A 20,253-nucleotide genomic window follows, 5' to 3' on the forward strand; every position below is an offset into this window, starting at 1 on the left:
CAGCTCAGAGTAAGTATACTAATAACATCCAGTTGCATTCAGTTGATTCATTATCCTGTAAATTGACGTAAGTTCTTATGCAATATTTTGACATGAACATCATACTTTATTCTTATGTTACGATTTCAAATCCGTTTTGCAAAGAAACATAATATTCCAAAGTTTGTCATGAATAGTAATGCCACGCTTTAGCAAACAAGAGAGACTGCAGGCGGCAGTACTGCTGGCGTCTGAAACTTCCGATCTTGACTTTGCACGACAACTGTTATAGGAATGTATTATTATGTGATATATTTGTGCAAAGTAATATCAAAATCCTTTCAAGACTAACTAGGTTATAGCCAGGACAGGAATAAACACTATTGACCTCTAAGTGTGACCTTGACCTTTGAGCTACAGGTCTGGATGTTGCACTTGGTGCATTATCAGATGCTGGAAACATTTGTACCAACTAATATGGTCCAGACTCAATGAATGACAGTGTCCTGCCCAGGACATGAAACGGACCCTAATAATAGCATTTTACATTGTGACCTTGACATTAAGCTAGGGGTCTGAAAGTTGCACATGGCGCATTGTCATATCATGGGAGAAACATTTGTGTTACATAATTTTAAAATCCCTTAATGGCTGTTTGAGTTACAGACGGGACAGGAAAAAGGCCCTGATGACCTTTTACCTTCAAGTGTGAACTTAACCTTTACCTTTCAGCCTGCGTTTGATATGTCGTCTCATTATTGGGAGCATTTTTGCCAAGTTATATCAAAATCCGTTGATTGATGACAGAATTATGGACAGGACACGGAATTACGGACGGACGGACGGAAAAGTGCAACCCTATAGTCCCCGAAACTGGTTTCCAACCAGTAATTGACTTTATTTAATGAGATACAAGTTTATTTGGGCTAAACTTTGATCTGATTAGCGATAAGGGGCTTTTACGGCCCTCTTGTTTGGGATCAGCTTGTCAATAGCCACGGTTAAACTAAGTAAAATATGGATTCAATGAATGTGCATAAAACATTAAACTTCAAATGATGATAATTTAAGACTAAACATATACTTTTGAAGTCAGCAGCTTGAAGGTCAAAGTCACTCGGATCAATAACATAACACTAAATATATATCATTTGCAGGAAACGAAAAACATACACTAATAAGCATCAAAATCATGTAGGACGATCATCGCATGTTTTCCGTGAATTTCAGTAACCGTTTTAAGGTCATAAGGGTCAACTAGAAAGCTTATGTTTGAAAGCATTTTGTTCCTGGATACTTGTACTTGTTTCAGGTTTTCGAGCAAATTTGTTGAAAGAATGGTAGTTGTGCGTCATTTAAAACACCTGTTCCACTCTCTTTGCCAAGAGGATTTAAATTCACCAAAGAGGCAACAAGATAGTAGAAAGAAAGGTGAAAGGGAAAGCAAATCTCAAAAAGATGATAAAGAATCAGATGAGTTACTGGTACTTTCTAACGCGTTCAGGAAAAGACTTGAAGAACGAGGAATTACTAAGTAAGTTACGTTTTTTTGCGTATTTTGATAGTAGTGTAATTCTGCATAAATGAATATTACTTTCAACTGCAATGTAAAATTCTGAATATCTAGGGTTGTGTGTGCTTACAGATGGAAATATTTTAGTATTTGCTTTCTCTTGAACTTGTCGCAGTTTGTTTGTTTAACTTCAACGCTTATTAATTCATGTTTCTATTATGCTGTCCCAGTACTTGGACACAGTGTTGAAATATTTTCCTTTGGGATCATGGGGTAAACTCTATTACTCTTTTATACTGTAACAGAATTCCGCTTTTGCCGTTGCTATGGGGCGTGATGGGTGTTGCAAATTTCATAACCTCTTATGAACATACTCAGGCTTCCAAAGGGTCTTGTAACAGTATTTATTTTGGATAGTAGTTTTGCGCTAACAAAGATTCTCGGGGTTCTTTCATGTGCTCAATTCAACACAATTGTGCAAAGACGTCTAGACATACAAGGAGATATCTGATTTGATTTTACCATTGATGATTTAATTAAAAAGCACATGTAAGAATCATGGTAGCTCTCTTTCGTGGAACTATACAATAATAATTAAGTCCAGATGTAACATATTGAACAAAGAATTCAGTTTGTCCAGGTCGCATAGGGAATGTGTTCATATAATGAAGACATCTTTCAGAAATCGTTTTAGTAGGTTTTGATGAGTTGCATAAACAGGAAGGAATTCCAACAGACAATCATAGTAGTTACAATTAAAGTAAAATGTAGATAACTTCGTAGATACAGGTTAATTGCCTTTATTATGTACTTTGTTGAGAAACGTGCCGGTATGTCATTGCTTTCTTTCGATCTACAAATTTAATGCTGTGATTCCTTAGTCATATGTTATTTTGGAATATAAAGACATTGAAAAAGGTTAGTATGTTGCCATCATTTGTTTGCTGCGGAAATGTATCTAAAAGGCATGTGCCGTCACGAAGGTATGTGGGAATATGATTAGTTAGTGCCGTAATAAGATGTCAAGTAAATTACTTAACCCGTGAGCCTGGCGAGACGGTTCAGCAATTATTGGTTGCAACTTCAAATCGGAAACATTTTATATTTCATTTTGTTTATCCTTTAGGATCCTCAGCTAAATTCTGTATCATTCATTCAGCATATTATTAACTATATTTTTACAATGTTCCGAATCCATGTTTACGGTTGCACCACCTGCGTGCTTCTTTAATGATAACTTAGAAATCATTTACCAGGGTGTTGGTGACTGTCCTTTCAGTTCTATTTATGTTGGATTTTCTTGATTACTACTACTCGAGGGTAATTATTCATAGTGAACACGAAATTTTGCAGAGCCGCGATTCTGTTCCCCGATGGAATGACGTCGCTCCTGTTTTGTTTTGTTTTTTACCTTTAACGGATATGGATCTTCTTCGCCATCAAAATATTCAATTAGCTGAAGTTTTCTTACAACTCTTGGATGTCATTTTCCTATTCTTGAAGATTTTTGTCTGTCTTGGGGTTAATTTTAAACCCTTTTCTAAAAGCTTAAGATTGATAATTATTTAAAGTTTTGGAACATAATTAACTGATACAAGTAAATGGCTAAAAGTAAAGTTCCATTATTTTGACGCCCTTTGACGTAGGTTGTATGCGACTTTATTCAGTTTTGGGGAGGCTGCGATTTTGGTACGTGACATTCCCTGTTTGATATTTGTCTTTGTTGTTATATTTTCTGGTCCTTTGGGATCATGGAGTCCATTTAACATAATATGTAAAAGTGTTCCGCTTAAGCCGGTACAATGGGACGTGAGAGAAGTTGCACATTTCATTACCTGTCATGAACAGGCTCAATCTAACCGGGTCTGTATTATTATTCTTGGTGGCATTCTTTACTTCCAAAGGATCTTTTTACAGACTTTATTAATTATCACAACAGCAATCTTTAAGTGCCGTGTGGCGATTGGAAAAAGTCATTGCGTACTTGGATTCAGTATTGTTATATTTTCTGGTCCTTTGGGATCATGGAGTCCATTCAACGTAACGTGTAATAGAGTTCGGCTTAGGCCGGTGCTAAAGGGCGTAAGAGTTGTTGCACATTTCATTACCTCTCATGAACAGACACTGTCAAACCGAGTCTGCTATTATTCTTCTTGGTTGCATTCTGTTCTTCCAAAGGATCTTTTTACAGATTTTATTTATCGAAGTTACTATCACTCCTGAAGATCTGCCTAGGCAGTGGAGCCGGTTTCGTTCTTCTGTTTATGTTACAGGAGAGAACCATATAATCTAGGTGGATCGCTTTCGTTTCCTTCTTTTCTTCCCGATATAATATACATATTAAAGCCATATTGCTCTCATGATTTATTAAATAGATACGTTTTGTTATTACAGGAGTTAACAAATCAAACTGGTACTGAAAATAAAGTGAAACAGTTATAGTAATTGTATAATGCATGTTTCAAAATTTTCTCTTAGTTCGAAGAAGAAATTAATTCCTTACAGTTAAACTATCATTAATATATTCATAATAAATGTTCTGATTTCTTTATACAATTTTTTTCCAAATATTATTTATTCCAATGTATGTGTCATGTATTTTAAAGAGCTGTTAATGGAAAGCACACTGCATAGCAAAAATGTTACTATATTCTAAAACTACAGTATTAAATAACTTGATAGTAATTTGTTACTAAAATTCTGAATTTCTAAATTAATTCATACAATAGAAAAACTACAATCACCACCAATAAGTCAATATTTTATACAATATTGTTTACATAGTAATTCATTATGTACAAAAATTATTGTATTTTAACTAATATAAATAAGTATAAGAAGTTCTATTACTTAGAAATTACTTGCTCACAAAATGGCAAAGATCTGCAAAACTCTTCTTATGTACAGAGCTTTCAAACATAAATATTTAAAACTAAATAACCTTTTAAACTACAACTGAATTTCTACTTTAAAGAAGTTGCCGGGTATATTTGTGGTAACGTAGAAAAAATGGCCGTTACGGACGTAACAAACGAACGTCCAGATTAGAAAATAGAACAAGCTGCCCTACAGACAAAGGGCTTTCAGAATATTATAGTGTAGAAAATTCACAATTCAAAGAAAAATACGTCGGACATGCGGACAAAAACTATGTCAGTGATTTAACCATTTGATATATTGTCTAACAGGTAAATCTGAAATTATGTATGTATTGATAATCATCTTTATCACAAAATATGTATTGTTATACGTTTTAAAAGTCTTGTAAATGGAAGATTACCGTACCCAGTTTAGACATTCACAAAGAAATGGACAGTACTTTTGTACCTCAGTTCATTTAGACAGTCTAGAGATTTATACATATATAGGATAAAGCAAATACATATCACGTGGTTATATGCCGTTATAACAAAGTTACTATGTAGTATCATAACTTCCGGAACACTACTCGTGTTGTAATATGATCACCTTTTCATTTTAGAGAAACGGTAGACTATCTAAAGCAAAGACTTGGAGAAATGGAAAGCGTACAAACGTCCACTGAACGCGAAATCAGTGATTTAAAGAAAGAAAAAAGTGAACTTAAGCGGAGGTATCATATCTCTATTTATATCTCTATTGTAAGTTACATGCCATTCCCCTTATGTAATTGTTAACAGTAAATCTTGGCCTAGTTTTGAGACATCATGCATATAAATAACTTGTTTACATTATTTGGTGTTCCGTGGCCGAGTGGTTAAGGTCGCTGACTTAAAATCACTTGCCCCTCATCGATGTTGGTTCGAGCCTCACTCGGGGCGTTGAATTCTTCATGTGAGGAAGCCATCCAGCTGGCTTACGGAAGGTCGGTGGTTCTACCCAGGTGTCCGCTCGTGATGAAATAATGCACGGAGTGCACCTTGGGTCTTCCTTCACCATCAAAGCTGGAAAGTCGCCAAAAGACCTATGATTGTGTCGGTGCGACGTTAAACCCAACAAAAAAATTATTTGGTGTTCCAGAATTTTCTACAACAATACTGATAAAGAGGGTGTGGTAGTCATTTCTAAATTCTAAATCTGGATTGTTTTTGTTTTTTCCAGAATCCTCTTTTCATATGAAAGTTCTGGAACCTTCCATGAGTTTAAATGAGTTGTATGGGCACAGGGTAAAACCGAAAGTAGAATGTATTGCAAAACATTCCTGTATTTCTAATAACAAAATATTACCAGTTTGGATATTTAACATTTGCAGGATTTAGGCTAACATTGTGGATTAAATAATTATCTTTGAGAATGGTTTTATATTCTTTGGACAAACTTAATTCAGTTTGGATTTGCGAACAATTTAGAATTATTACTGTTTGGATTCAAATTTGACTAGGACAGGATTAGGACTATTATTGCATTTGACTTATAAGGTATTTCAATTGTTACTTTTACGAATTAAATTTTGTTTTTGTTAATAGTTGCTGGTTTGTTTTTCTATTACTTTTACTTACTGTAACAAGCAGTTGTTACCGTTAGACGTAACACTATTGAAATATAATGAAACTTCCAGGCCGTTACAAGAGATTGCTGGTTAGAAATCTTGATTTTAAATACATATTGCATTCTGTGTATCAGTCATAGAATACGATGGCAATTCGGATGCACATTTTCACATTGATATCGTAGAGATATTCGAAGTTCCTTATCATTACCCTCTCGGGATAGAAACTGCTGTTAGTTCTGCACGTTTAGATCGAAATTTTTTCTACAATGTAGAATTTGATTAAACCTAGATTTTTCAAGACTTCAGAATATACCTAGAAAATTCAATAAAAAAAAAGATAGGGTCGTGTGCTTGATTTTTCGCTAGACTAATTTGAAAAATTTGGACCTCGTGCAATATTTCATAATGGGAGTCTATGTAAAAATCATAAATTTCATAACTATTTTGCGAATAGGTTTTTTCTACAATGTAGATTTTGATGAAACTTTTCACGGTTGTTGATAAACATATGGACTATAATTTGGTGAAATAAAATGTATAGTTCCTTGTCCTTATTTTTGAGATATTTGACCATGATTAAAGTGAACCGGACATTTCACGCTATTCTTAATACATTATTTTGAATTTTTTAACGTGCCGTATGTTTTAATATCATATTTTAACTTCAGAAATATAGCAACAGTGCCATTGTAATAAATTTACTTATAGGTTTCGATTAGTTCATAAACTGATTTTCATTTCCGTACGCCGAATCCAGGCTTTATTCTACGTTTTCCGGATAAATAACGTTACGCCATCACTTCCGGTTTTTCAAACATGCAGAAGTACCTTAACTTATTCTATAGGTACGTTTTAAATCATATAAATTGTACCATATAAACGCCTCTTTAAGTTTTTGAAGTCAAACAAAACACTAACCTATATCTCAAATACGATGTCTTACAATTTTTCATTACAGATTAATCAAGTGCCATTAATCTGTCTCTACTATTATATTTTTCTGTCTTTTCATCGTAGATCAATGCAGACTGAAGAAAAATACCAAAACGAACTGCGGGAAATGGAAAAAGAAAAAACAAGCTTACTGACAAGGTAACTTGACTGAACATACACATTTTATCGGATAAGTTTTTCTTGGAAATCATTTTCACTATGCTCTCCTTGTTGTTTTTAGGGGGTGGAGACATGAAGTTCCCGCCTTGTCCGTACGCCCTGAAATCCTTGTCTGGAAAATTCTGAAAAGTACTATAAGAAATTTTCAACATACTTCGACTGCGGACAGCAAACTGCGGACTTACAGTAGGGGTTTCCTCATAATATTTTAAGGTTTACGAGAAAGAAAACACAGTAATGGTTATACAACATAAATATATATTCTTTCTTTCGAACATTAAAACTTTTATTGTTTACATGTACAGTATCTTTTAATTTCACTGTAAAATCAGTGTATTGAGGAATCATCTGTTACAGCACATTTCTATGTTAAAACATTTTATACATGTGTTTGAAAATATGTTGTGATGTTCCTATTTCATATTCTTTCTAGAAATCAGTTACTGACATATCTAAACAATTTGACTTAACGATTATCTATATGTAGGATGCATCTAGACTGAGACGATGTCGTAGCACCGGCTCATTATATGCAAACTAGCTGAACATTCTTAGTTTAGAATAACAGTTTTACCACCAGACTAAATAAGAGACTTTAGGAACAAATTTAAGCTGTGTGCTTCATTTAAATTAATTTAAAACATTGAAAATGTTATTTTTTATCAAAGTGTTGCAAAAACATCGTTTTCTACGACAGGATTTTGTTTTCCTGATAAAATCTTTAATCCTACACAACTTAAAAACCGAAATCTCTCCTCAAGTAGTGTGTACAAATTTTACGGCGCTAGCCAGTGTGCAAATACTGCATACATATTAATACCAGCCAATAATCGTTAGCACAAGTACGATTAAATATCATTTTAAAAGAGCATTGGTATCATCGTCTTATTGTTTGAAGCTCCTAAGCCGAGCAGCCCGCCCGCTTAGCTCAATGAGGAGAGCGTTGGTCTACGGATCGCGGGGTCGTGAGGTCGATTCCCGGGCGGGGCGTATGTTTTCCGTGACGATTTGATGAAAGACATTGTGCCTGAAATCGCCCTCCACCTCTAATTCATGTGGGGTCATGTGGGGAAGTTGGCAGTTACTTGCGAGGAACAGGTTTGTACTGGTACAGAATCCAGGAACACTGGTTAGGTTAACTGTCCGCCGTTATATAACTAAAATACTGTTTAAAAACGGCGTTAAATCCAAAACAAACAAACAAACATAAGCCGGGCAATACGTTTGAGTGCTATGCAAGAAATATACGAATATATGTTCTTAAACACAGAAAATAGACTTGGATTAGATTAACCCATGGGGTAACCTCAAACTGGGCACGGGACCCTTGTGAGGCATCTGAACCATCCTCTCTGGTCGGACACCCCACCCCCACTTAACATAAATGGTATCGTCAGAAAAAAACATGAAGTATGCTTGTTTTAGACGATATGGCTCCTTGAAATCACAAAAAAAAATGTGTCCTAGAAATGATGAAATGCGCTTCTTCATAATGCCACCTGCAGTTTTGAATGACTCTGCCATAGTCTTACGGAAATATACTACTAATAATTAACTTTCATATAGTTTTACTACATACGTGCAATGTGTCATGTTTGAAACTTTTACGAAACACTTTATAATTTATGTATTGCGTAATGTAAAAAGAGGCTTTTCCGAAAAACTTCTCTTACAGTTTTTAGGGGGACAAAATTTATCAATACAAAATGCACTTGTGGATGTTACACGGATATGACCAAAAAGAGAAATTATTGTTCTTGGACATTTCACAGAATGTCTGTTCATCATACACTATACAAATATTATTTAATTATCTTTGGTACCTAATGTCAAATTCAAAAGGGATCTGGCTCAGACTTTCAAAAAAAATCTTGCCATTTTGTAAGACATTCAGTACAATGCAAATTAAACAAATGAGTATTCTTTGAAAAGATAGCATATGCAAATTTATTATATGAAGCACAAATATATGCATTCTAATCACAGACACTTTAGGTTTCTTTCCGTTCTTTTTTAGCTCACCTGAGCACAAAATTCTCAAAGTGAGATATTGTTCTCACCCTATGTCTGCCGTAGTCCATCGTGCGTTGTCTGTCATAAGCGATTAGACTTTTTATACTTTAGAGGTCACATATTTAGCCGAATCTTAAGGATGTTATCCAATTTTTAGCCCACCATCATCAGATGGTGGGCTATTTAAATCACTCTGCGTCCGTGGTCCGTCGCCCTTCCGTCCGTTAACAATTTCTCGTTATCGCATCTCCTCAGAAACTACTAGGGGATTTTTACCAAACTTTGTCAGAATGATATATAGGTACCCTAGTTGTGTCCCCCTGAAAATCAGACCGATTCAATATTTTTTGAGTGAGTTATGGCCCTTTGTTTATTTTGATTTCTAATATATTTTATCTCCAGTGGTCCTCCAAGTAGTTAATTGGATTTTTATGGCCTTACCTGTATAAGGGTCATAAAATCTGCAGAAACTAATAAGATAATGATTGAAGTTGTTCATTATTTTCCTATTACACATCAGCAGTGAATGGACTTCCCTAGTAGATTGATGTTTAATTTGTTTAGTACTCAAATTCCTGGGTTTAATTATTAGTAATTATATGTGAATTCTTTGTTTCCATAATAAGAAAAAAATAATAATTGCATATAACTCATTAATGGTGTCATCTCTTTTGTTTAGGGTATGGTTTTAGTTATAAGATATAATACAAATAATTATATGTGCATTCTCTTTTTCCGTAGTAAGAAGAAAAAATGCATATAACTCATTAATGGTGTCATCTCTCTTGTTTAGGGTCAGGTCACTTATTTTAATCTAGTGACCTACTTTTTTGTTTTTAACTTACAACATTAAAGTTTGGACCACATGTATAGTTTTGAGTGGCTAGGTGAACCTTGACTTGAGTTGACCTTGATCTTGACCTAGTGACATACTTTCACATTTCTGTAGCTACAGCCTTCAGATTTGGACCACATGCATAGGTTTGTGTACCGAAATAAACTTTAACATTGACATTGACCTAGTGACCTACTTTCACATTTTGGAAGGTACAGGCCTCAAATTTAGACCCCATGCATAGTTTTGTGTTCCGAAATAAAATTTGACATTGATTTTGACCTAGTGACCTACTTTCACATTTCTAAAACCACAGCCTTCAAATTTGGACCGCATGCATATTTTTGTGTACTGAAATGAACTTTGACCTTGAGATTGACCTAGTGACATACTTTCACATTTCTCAAGCTACAGGCTTCTAATTTGGACCACGTGCATGGACCACATGCACAGTTTTGTGTACCGAAATGAACTTTGACCTTGATTTTGACCTAGTGACATGTTTGTGCTTTGCTTATAGCACATTTATTTATTGACCAATCTCTTTGATATTTGGTATATAAGTACCTTGTATGGAGCCAGAATTACCAATTGAATTAAGAGGTCACAGGATCCAAGGCCTGTGGTGAACTGGATTCTGACATAGTTACCTTCTTTTAGGATTTTGATGTAGTCTCGAAATTTGGAACATTCAAAAATGACCCTGTGATCTCTTGTTAAATAATTTTGTTACAATGCCCCTTGTATGATCCTCTAACGAAGTTAGTCAAATCATTATGACTGGTGAAATATATTGCGACTAAGGTCACCCAATATCAGGATTGTTTAAAATAATTTGATATTTCAAAAAGAATGGCCACCAAAGCGTCTATGCCCTATTAACTATGTGTTAACAATAGGACCCGAACAACTTTTTTGGCAATTCATTCAAATGACCATTTGAAGACTCTCAACCAACATTACTCAAATTATTGTGATTCTTCAAGAAACATGCCACCAGAGAGTTTGTAACTTTCCTGCATATGTCTTCGTATATAGTGCGATATCTTATCAGAAACTGCTGGTATTGCTTAAAATAATTGTTCCTTGTATGAGCCATTGCAAAGAATGTTCAGATTATTTAAATTGTTTAAAAGCATGGCCACCAGAGCCAAAGATAGACAAGTCTTCAACAACAATTCCCCCTAATCAATGGCTCCGACTATTGTTAACAAAGACGTTCCTTAAAAGGCCCGCTCTCAAGATCGTGTAATCCAAAAATGGCCGCTTGGAGGCGTTGTTAGCTTTCTCTACATGAATATAATGGGAGATTAAAACATTACTAGCTTTAATTCGGAATAATATCGTATGAAAGTTTTTAGGTGACTATCTACTAAGTTTGTTCACAATCATGACTACCATTGCTTATATTGTTGGAACTTAAAAAGAGTTCTTATCATCAAATGATTGTCCCATTTTGAAATTATTTCACAGAAATGTTCCTTAGGTAAATGTTCATAGAATTGTGATGTGTCAAGAAAAGGCTGCCAGAGATGAAAATATAATAAAATTAGACAAAATGTTAAAATGCCATGCCCCTCGAAACGACTGGTCCAAGTGTCAAATAATTTGACACAAATGTTGCTTTGGTCAACCTCTACTAAAGTTATCAAAAGTCACTCTGATTGAAAACAAACGTGGTGACAATATGAGAGTAAACCTCTACTTACATTGTTAAGATCAATGCTTGTTCAAAACCACGACTGCCAGTTTCTAGCTCATGTTAATACAGCTCTATGGCAAACTGAAAATCTCTGAATTTGCAGACCAACTGTATATTTTATTTAACAGAAATATTTCTTGTTAAAAACTGTTAAATTATAAAACTCTGATGAACAGTATAAGGGTCATCACAGCCTTCTTGTTAACAAATCTAACACTTTTTTCATAACAAGAGTGTAAACCAAGCTTTTTCTATGACTCGACATAGTGACCTAGATTTAATTATTTTACCTAGGGTTTCCTCCCAGAGAACAGGGTCACATTTGACATATCAGAAAACATTCTGCCTATGTTTCATGTAGATCAAATAGATAATACAGATTCAGAGGGTTTGCAAGCGATGATTCATTTAACATAGCAGCTTAATTTGTGTCCTAATATGATAAAATTTCAAACGGCATCTAGTATTAAACAATGATTTAGTATATGATTTTACCTGGTGGTCTTGTATTTTGATATAACAGTTTTAAACCTGACCTAGATTTTAAATTTGAATGTATATCGCATCTATATTGATAATGATATTTTCTTATTATTTGACATATCGACAAATTTTTTACTTTGAATTTAATTTAATTAACGATGGCATCTAAGGTTTAAACAAGATTATTCTATGATTTAAACTAGTGACCCGGGTTTTCATCAAATGTTTATTTTTGATAAAGATTATAATTATGTGACAAAATTGTATTTAAATATGATCAGGATCAAGTGGCACATTTTTTGAGAATCAGCTATTCAGATCCGACCCATAATTAAATATGATCTAGAGTTTACAGATATCAGTATAAATATACTACGTAAAATAAAATGTAAAATAAATGATTGGCTATGACTAAAGATGTTAGAATGAAAACATAGTAAAATGTGGCATTTTTTGAAACATCTAGGAACAAATAGGTATAAACACGGTTAAAAGGAACATCTAAGAAGTGAAATCGAGGTCAACATATTTAAGTCTTATTGTAGTCAAACGTTACCGAGATCTTATAGCCCTAAACGAGAAAACAATGGGCAGAACTTAACAATCTGTAATTTTAAAAGAGGATCTTAGGCTTTTCAACTTGTATATTACATAAACTGCCAAAAGACAAAATTAAAAAGCAGACACTATATCAAAGGGTAGATTAGACTTTACCAAAACTTATGAAAGTGGATGTTTAAGAACCACCCAAGACAATATATTTATCGTGCTGAACGATCTGAAAAGAATAACCTGTCATGTTATTTCTGTTATGGCAGATTGACAGTTAGTTGTGGTGGAACTGCGAGTAAAACTTGTGATTGGTATGAAAGCTTACTAGGACTTATTAAAACAGTTATTCCTTAGGGTTGACCAGGGAATCGTTTTTATTGCAATTTTAAGCATTTTGCAATCTCGAGACTTAACCGTCACGCTCCGATAAACTGCATCACTAGCAATCATTTTATAGTCAGTACATATCGACCAATCCACCCACGCTGAAAAACTTTCTGTGTATACTGTTGGTAAAAAGTAACGTCGCAGTATGAGTCAAACGATTCCTGTTACAGATAAGAGTGAAAGAAAGAGGAATTTATCATCTCCCAACGAACAGAGTCAGCTTAAAGCCGAATCAACCATGGCCTGCATTGATGAGCACATAGAATAAAAGACGTCGAACAGTTTATTGATCAATATATCAATAAGAGTGTTGTTGTTGAATCTGCCTTAGTTGAGATCAGTTCATCCACACCTATCACAACAAACTTAGCGTTCTTGTTGCGTCTGTTGTAGAGGAAGTCATGTCACACCTTGACCCACACTTGAAAAGCTAGAGACAGAAAACTCTGCACACAGAGACAGGGTTGCTTCCCTAAAACTTAAAACCGACGTGACTGAGCAATACAGCGGACGTAACAGTTTGCCGTGTCTGGCCGTCCTGAATAGCCCTAAACGAATACTGACTAGAAAATCCTCAAACTAACCAATTTTTCTAGGCGCAAACATGTCCATCGGCGAGATCAATAGATAGACCAAGAACCTATGCATTAGCAGTTACTAGTAACAAACCCCTGGCGCCTCAGAGACATTATGTCGTATTTGGAACATACAGGGCCCGCCAACTTTTAACAACGAAACCAAAACTTTAAATTATCTGATCATTTAGGTGTCTTTTTCAACGAAGACAACTCGCGAGAGGAGTGTCATCTTCTCTGACTCTCGGAAACTCGTTAAAGCAAAACATGTGGATCATTAAAGATAACGACTTGAGAAGATATCGCACTGAATCTAACGATCCCCTGGTCAACTTCAAGCAATCTCTAACTGTGTTCAGTGTACAAAACTGTAGTCCGTCTTCATACAAAAGAGTATGTTTTGACAAGTACTCTCTGACCAATGGGTTTATAGTGTAGTGATATTTATTCAGTTTACAGATATAACAAGAGAATTTACTAGTTTGGCCGTGCTCTATAATGCTTGCATGTATCCGTTTCAAACAATAATGTAATACATAACTTACGTTTAATTTATTACTTAGTATATACATGTATATATCTACTTCACAATACTTCACTGACATATAACGATATAAATATATATGATACATCTCTTACTAAATAATAAGTATCTAGTAATGATGATGTCTGTCCATCCGTCTGTCTGACAGCATGTTAGATTGACAAACATTAGTATATATAAGGCTTGCTGCACTTTTGTTTGATACCGAGTATTTTTCATTGACAGGTAATGATCTGACGACGTCTGACCTACAGTCTGTTTGTCAGGCCGCATGCCTCGTACGACTTTTATCAAGTAAATTCGTCTGTCTCACTCTTTTTCATCTTTAAAAAATCATATTCATCATATTGATATTGAATTGTTCATTTGATTTTGTTTTGATTTCTTAATCAGTAGGTGAATGTCTAAAGTTGTATTTAATTTTATCTTATACGGTTTTATACTACTTACAGCTTTGTAATATGGATGTAGAACGTTGTCCGGTATATGTACGATCTGTACTTATTGGTTGAAAATGATTTATTGACATGTAATTATCTGATTACGACCGTCCGCCCGTCTGTCTACATGTCTACTGTGAAATTTACCTATGTGTTTTTATTGTATTATACGCCCGTTTGAAAAACGGGACGTATTATGGGAACGGCCGTGACGGACGGGTGGGCGGTCGGCGTCCACAGACTTTGTCCGGAGCATATCTTCTTCATGCATGGAGGGATATTGATGAAACTTGGCACAATTGTTCACCATCATGAGACGGAGTGTCTTGCGTAAGAACCGGGTCCCTAGGTCTAAGGTCAAGGTCATACTTAGAGGTTAAAGGTCAAATTCAAGAATGATTTTGTCCGGAGCATATCTTCTCCATGCATGGAAGGATTGTGATTTAACTTGGAACAATTGTTCACCATCATGTGACGGCTTGTCATACGCAAGAACCAGGTCCCTAGGTCTAAGGTCAAAGTCACACTTGAGGGTCAAAAGATACAAGAATGAAAACTTTGTCCGGAGCTTTTCTTCTTTATGCATGGAGGGATTTTGATGAAACTTGTCACATTTGTTCACCATCATGAGACGGAATGTCGTTTGCAAGAACCATGTCCCTGGATTTAAGATCAAGGTCACACTTGGAGGTCAAAGTATACAGAAATGAAAACTTTGTCCGAACCATATCTTCTTCTTGCATGGAGAGATTTTGATGTTACTTGGCACAATTGTACACCATCGTGAGATGGAGTGTCATTCGCAGGTCCCTTCTTTAGAATTACTTCCCTTTGTTGTTACTATAAATAGCTTATATTGCAACTTTTTCATTACTAGTCGTAGGGAAAAATCAAGACCACTTTTCTGTAGTACAACATGCATATTACATCCAATGTTGAGGTGTATTTTGACCTATCTCCACCGGGTAAGGATTTTTGTGTGGACTTACAAAATTTTTTGGATTTTTTATTATTATTATTATTATTATTATTATTATTATTTAAGATTAACTTCCCTTCATTGTTACTATAAATAACCTATATTGTAACTTTTTTTATAATTGACCTTAGGAAAAAACCAAGACCACTTTTCTGTGGTACAACATAGATGTTACTTTCAAATTTTAGGTGTATTTTAAGGTATCTCTACTTGGTAAGGAGTTTTTATGTGGACTTAGAAAAACAAAAGAATTACAATAGTTACTAAACAACCACAAAATTAGGATTCCATTTGCAAATACAGGTGCTATTTGCTAATTTGCTGCGACGGGCGTATATTGTGACATTCTTGCACTCTTGTTCTATGTTGGATTTACTACCTTATATTCAAACCTGTTTCGTTCGACTATGTTTACCTGTAACTCCGACGTACATGCACATTATGGCTCACTTGTTACTTTATAATGTTGTTACATGAAATATGTTGTTGTCTTGTCCGTCTGCTCTGCTGTTCTCATGTCGGATGATGTCCTCTGTGACATTTATACTTTAGTGAGTTCGTCTGTATCATTTTAACTTGTTTACTTTCATTGCATACTGTATTTGATTTATTATATATAAATCTAGTTCGGTTTACAACTCCGATGTACATGTACATTATGACGCAAACTAAAACCGTTACATTTGATCTGGCAGTCCGTCCCTCCGGCGTTGCATCGCGGACGGGCACCTGAGTAGAACCACCGACTTCCGTAAGTAAGATGGATGGCTTCCACACATGAAGAATGCATTACCCCGAGTAAGGCTCGAACCCACTTCATCGAGGGACAAGGGATTCAAAATCAGTGACCTTAACCACTGAGCCTTAGAGGCCGCTTAGTACAGGTTCTACATGTAGATTTGCAAGTATTTATTCTCGCTCGTGTGGACTTCATTTGATATATATAATTTACTAATAGTATTTGTCAGTACATTAAAGTGCAACAAAGCTTCATTACATGTTGATAATTTACGCGCAGTTTATACTTGTCTTGGCATGTTTTGTTTGTTTGGGTTTTTTTTTTGGTTTTTTCATTTTTTTGTTGCTTTTTTTTTGGGGGGGGAGGGGGGGGGGGATGGGGGCGGGTAAGAACCCAGGACCCATTCCGTGCATTATTTCATCATGGGCTGGCACTTTGGTACCATATCGGTGAGGGACAATTGATCTGAAGTCAGCGAACGTAACCACTTGCCATTGGGTCATGTCTTGTCATGAGTAATTTATTTTATGTGATTAAAAATTATTATGCGGATTCTGACGTCAACTTGTATAGCATTTTAGCTCGACTAATTCAAAGAATAGGTAGAGCTATTGGACTCACCCCGTCCGCGTCCTTATTCAGTTACGTTTTTGTATGTAAGCTGGTATCTCAGTAACCACTCGTGAGAATAGATTGAAACTTCACACATTTATTTTCAGTGATAAACTGAGTTATATTGCACAGGTTTCATAACTCTGTTTTGCCTTTTTGCAAAATTATGCACCTTTCTGGATTTAAAAATTTTGGGTTAAGGTTTTGTATGTAAGCTGCTATCTCAGTATCCTTTAACGGGAATGGATTGAAACATTACACACTTGTTCACTTTCATGATCTGGCATGCAGTGAACAGGTTCCATAACTCTGTTTTGCATTATTACAAACTTATGCCCCTTTATGGATTTAGCAGTTTTTTTTGTTAAGTTTTTGTAGGTAAGCTAGTGTCTTTGTACCTACTGGTGGGAATGGATTGGAATTTCACACACATTAGGTGATGTGCATTGTACAGGTTTCATAACTCTATTTTGCTTTTTTACAATTTTTTGCCCCCCTTTTTGACTTAAAATTTTGGGCTGATGTTTTGTATGTAAGCTGCTATCTCAGTATCCTTTAATGGGAATCGATTGAAACTTACACAGTTGTTCACTTTCATGATTTTACTTGCAGTGCATATGTTCCATAACTCTATTTTGCATTATAACAAACTTGTGTCTCTTTATGGATTTCGCAGTTTTCGTTAATACTGGTGGGAATGAATTGAAATTTCACACACGTGTCCACTGGCATGAGCTGATATGCACTGTACAGGTTCCATAACTCTGTTATGCTTTTGTTTAATTTTTTGCCCCTTTTTCGACTTAAACATTTTGTGTTAAGATGTGTATACATGTAAGCTGCTATCCCAGTATCCACAAATGGGAATGGATTAAATCTTCACACACTTTTCACTTATATGGTCTGACATGCTATGCCAAGATCTCATAACTCTATTAGTTATACAAAATTATGCCCCTTTTTCGAGTTAGCGCAGTTTTTGGTAAAATTTTTGTTTGCAAGCTGGTATCTCAATACCCATTAATGGGAATGGATTGAAACTTCACTCACTTGTCCACTGTCATGGGCAGATTTGCATTGTACAGGTTTTGCAATATTACAAAACTATGCCCCTTTTTCGACTTTTATATTTAATCAATTGACAAGGACGTTGAATAAATAGTCGACCTTTGCTGTCCCTGTCTTTTGACAGCTCTTGTTCTCAATGGTATGATATTCTGCGCTATATTGATTTTTCATTCATAAATTTACTCTTTCAATGGTCTTAAGCCAAATCGTAGCGTACGAACTTTGTTCATTTTAGTCAGAATATATCCAGAAGTGAGTCGGCGTTTTCATTTATTTTATTTATTTATTTTGTTGGGTTTAACGTCGCACCGACACAATTTTAGGTCATATGGCGACTTTCCAGCTTTAATGGTGGAGGAAGACCCCAGGTGCCCCTCCGTGCATAATTTCATCACGAGCGGGCACCTGGGTAGAACCACCGACCTCCCGTAAGCCAGCTGGATGGCTTCCTCACGTGAAGAATTCTACGCCCCAAATGAGGTTTCGAACCCACATCGATGAGGGGCAAATGGTTTGAAGTCAACGACTCTAACCACTCGGCCACGGAGGCCCCTCGGCGTTTTCATGTACCATGGCAAACATATATAATCAAACATATTTGCTTGCAAATTGACAGTATCAACACTGGCAGCTTTATTTCTTATCTGGTATTAACATTTACAATTTTCCCTCTTTAAAAGTTAGCTACTTATTCTTTCTGTAAATGAAGTTGTAACATTCCTCCATTATCAGTATATGAATATAAACACTATACATTTTAATTCTGGACTCAATGAAACAAACGTGTGACCTGTCAAGATTATCTCAATGACCTTTTAAATACTAGTATTAAATTAATTTAATTGATTATTATGCCATTTGGAACACATAAAACATAGCTAATTCGTTCCGAATCACATGTTGTCACATGATTTTGCTATTAGGTTAATGCATCAAAAATAACTCAGCATTTCCATTTTGGCAATTACCATATGTCCATCATATAATTCAGATAAAACTTTACCACACAAATTGTCAGGCAGTCACACGAATTCCCTGCAGTAAAAAAATATTGAAAAGCTCATTGCTTATAAGCTTATAAGTCAGGGTTTGTTGACATTTGATATCACACAATAAAAATAAATCTATGACTCTTGACAAAGATTTGTCACGCTGTGTTTCATGTGCAACTCAGGAAGTTTCGATTCAATGAGAGACAGACTGAATACATTAACACCATCCTACGTGTCACATGAGTTTCCCAAATAACAAGGTAATCTTAAAAGTCCGTCAGCATTTGAATTTAATTTCATATTAATATATTGTCTTATATTGAATGTCATAATCATAATCTTATAGAGTGGGTGTGAATCTTTGCAATCTGCAGCTGTAGTAAATGGTTTTCCTTTCTTCGGACCAAAAGATGTCGACAGTGCTTGATTATATGTAATAAGCGTAAATCTATGACCAAACAAATAATCATGGAACTTTTTTGTCGATCTTACAATTGCTAGCGCTTCTTTCTGTACATAGTTCTTTTGAACATAGTTCTTTTTTGCATTAGCCAATGTTCTGCTTGTTAAAGCTATATGTCGTTCCTCTCCAGTCGGGAAAACGCGAGAAATAACACTGTCACATGCTAACTTTATTGGAAAGTAATTATGTCTCCCCCACAGGTGGGGGAGACATATTGTTTTTGCCTTCGCCGTCTGTCCGTCCGTCCGTCTGTCCATCTGTCCGTCCGTCCGTCCGCATTCAGCTTGTCCGGCTCTCAGGTCAGACTGCTGGCCGGATTTGGACAAAACATCACAGGAGTGATCAGTAACAAACCTAGTTGTGCACATCGCCGGCACGTTCCGGTTCGCTACACAAAATGGCCGCAAGAACTAAAAATAAAAAAAAATCTTGTCCGTCTTTCACAGGTCAAACTGCTGGCTGGATTTCGACGTAACTTCACAGGAGTGATCAGTACCAACCCTAGTTGTGCATATCGCCGACACGTTTCGCTTCACTGCATAAAATAGTCGCCAGAGCTAAAGATAAAAATATCTTGTCCGGCTGTCACAGGTCAACCTGCTGGTTGGATTTCAACTTCACAGGAGTGATCAATACCAACCCTAGTTGTGTATGTAGCCGACACGTGCCGCTTCGCTACACAAAATGGCCGCAGGAACTAAAAATAGAAAAATCTTGTCCGCCTTTCACAGGTCAAACTGCTGGTTGGATTTCGACGAAACTTAACAGGAGTGATTAGTACCAACCCTAGTTG

The 20,253-nt window shown here is 35.6% G+C and overlaps 1 protein-coding gene across 1 annotated transcript in view; it reads left to right on the plus strand.

Moving 5' to 3' along the window:
• Positions 1 to 20,253, plus strand: part of LOC128556865 (uncharacterized) — a 67,907-nt gene that overhangs the window by 35,100 nt on the left and 12,554 nt on the right. The window contains exons 11-13 of the mRNA XM_053542683.1: positions 1,292 to 1,513; positions 4,974 to 5,084; positions 6,981 to 7,055. Coding sequence (XP_053398658.1) covers positions 1,292 to 1,513; positions 4,974 to 5,084; positions 6,981 to 7,055 — 408 coding nt within the window. The remainder of the gene's footprint in view (positions 1 to 1,291; positions 1,514 to 4,973; positions 5,085 to 6,980; positions 7,056 to 20,253) is intronic.

This window comes from Mercenaria mercenaria, chromosome 5 (genome assembly GCF_021730395.1).
Source record: "Mercenaria mercenaria strain notata chromosome 5, MADL_Memer_1, whole genome shotgun sequence".
In the NCBI taxonomy this organism is placed as follows: Eukaryota; Metazoa; Mollusca; class Bivalvia; order Venerida; family Veneridae; genus Mercenaria; species Mercenaria mercenaria.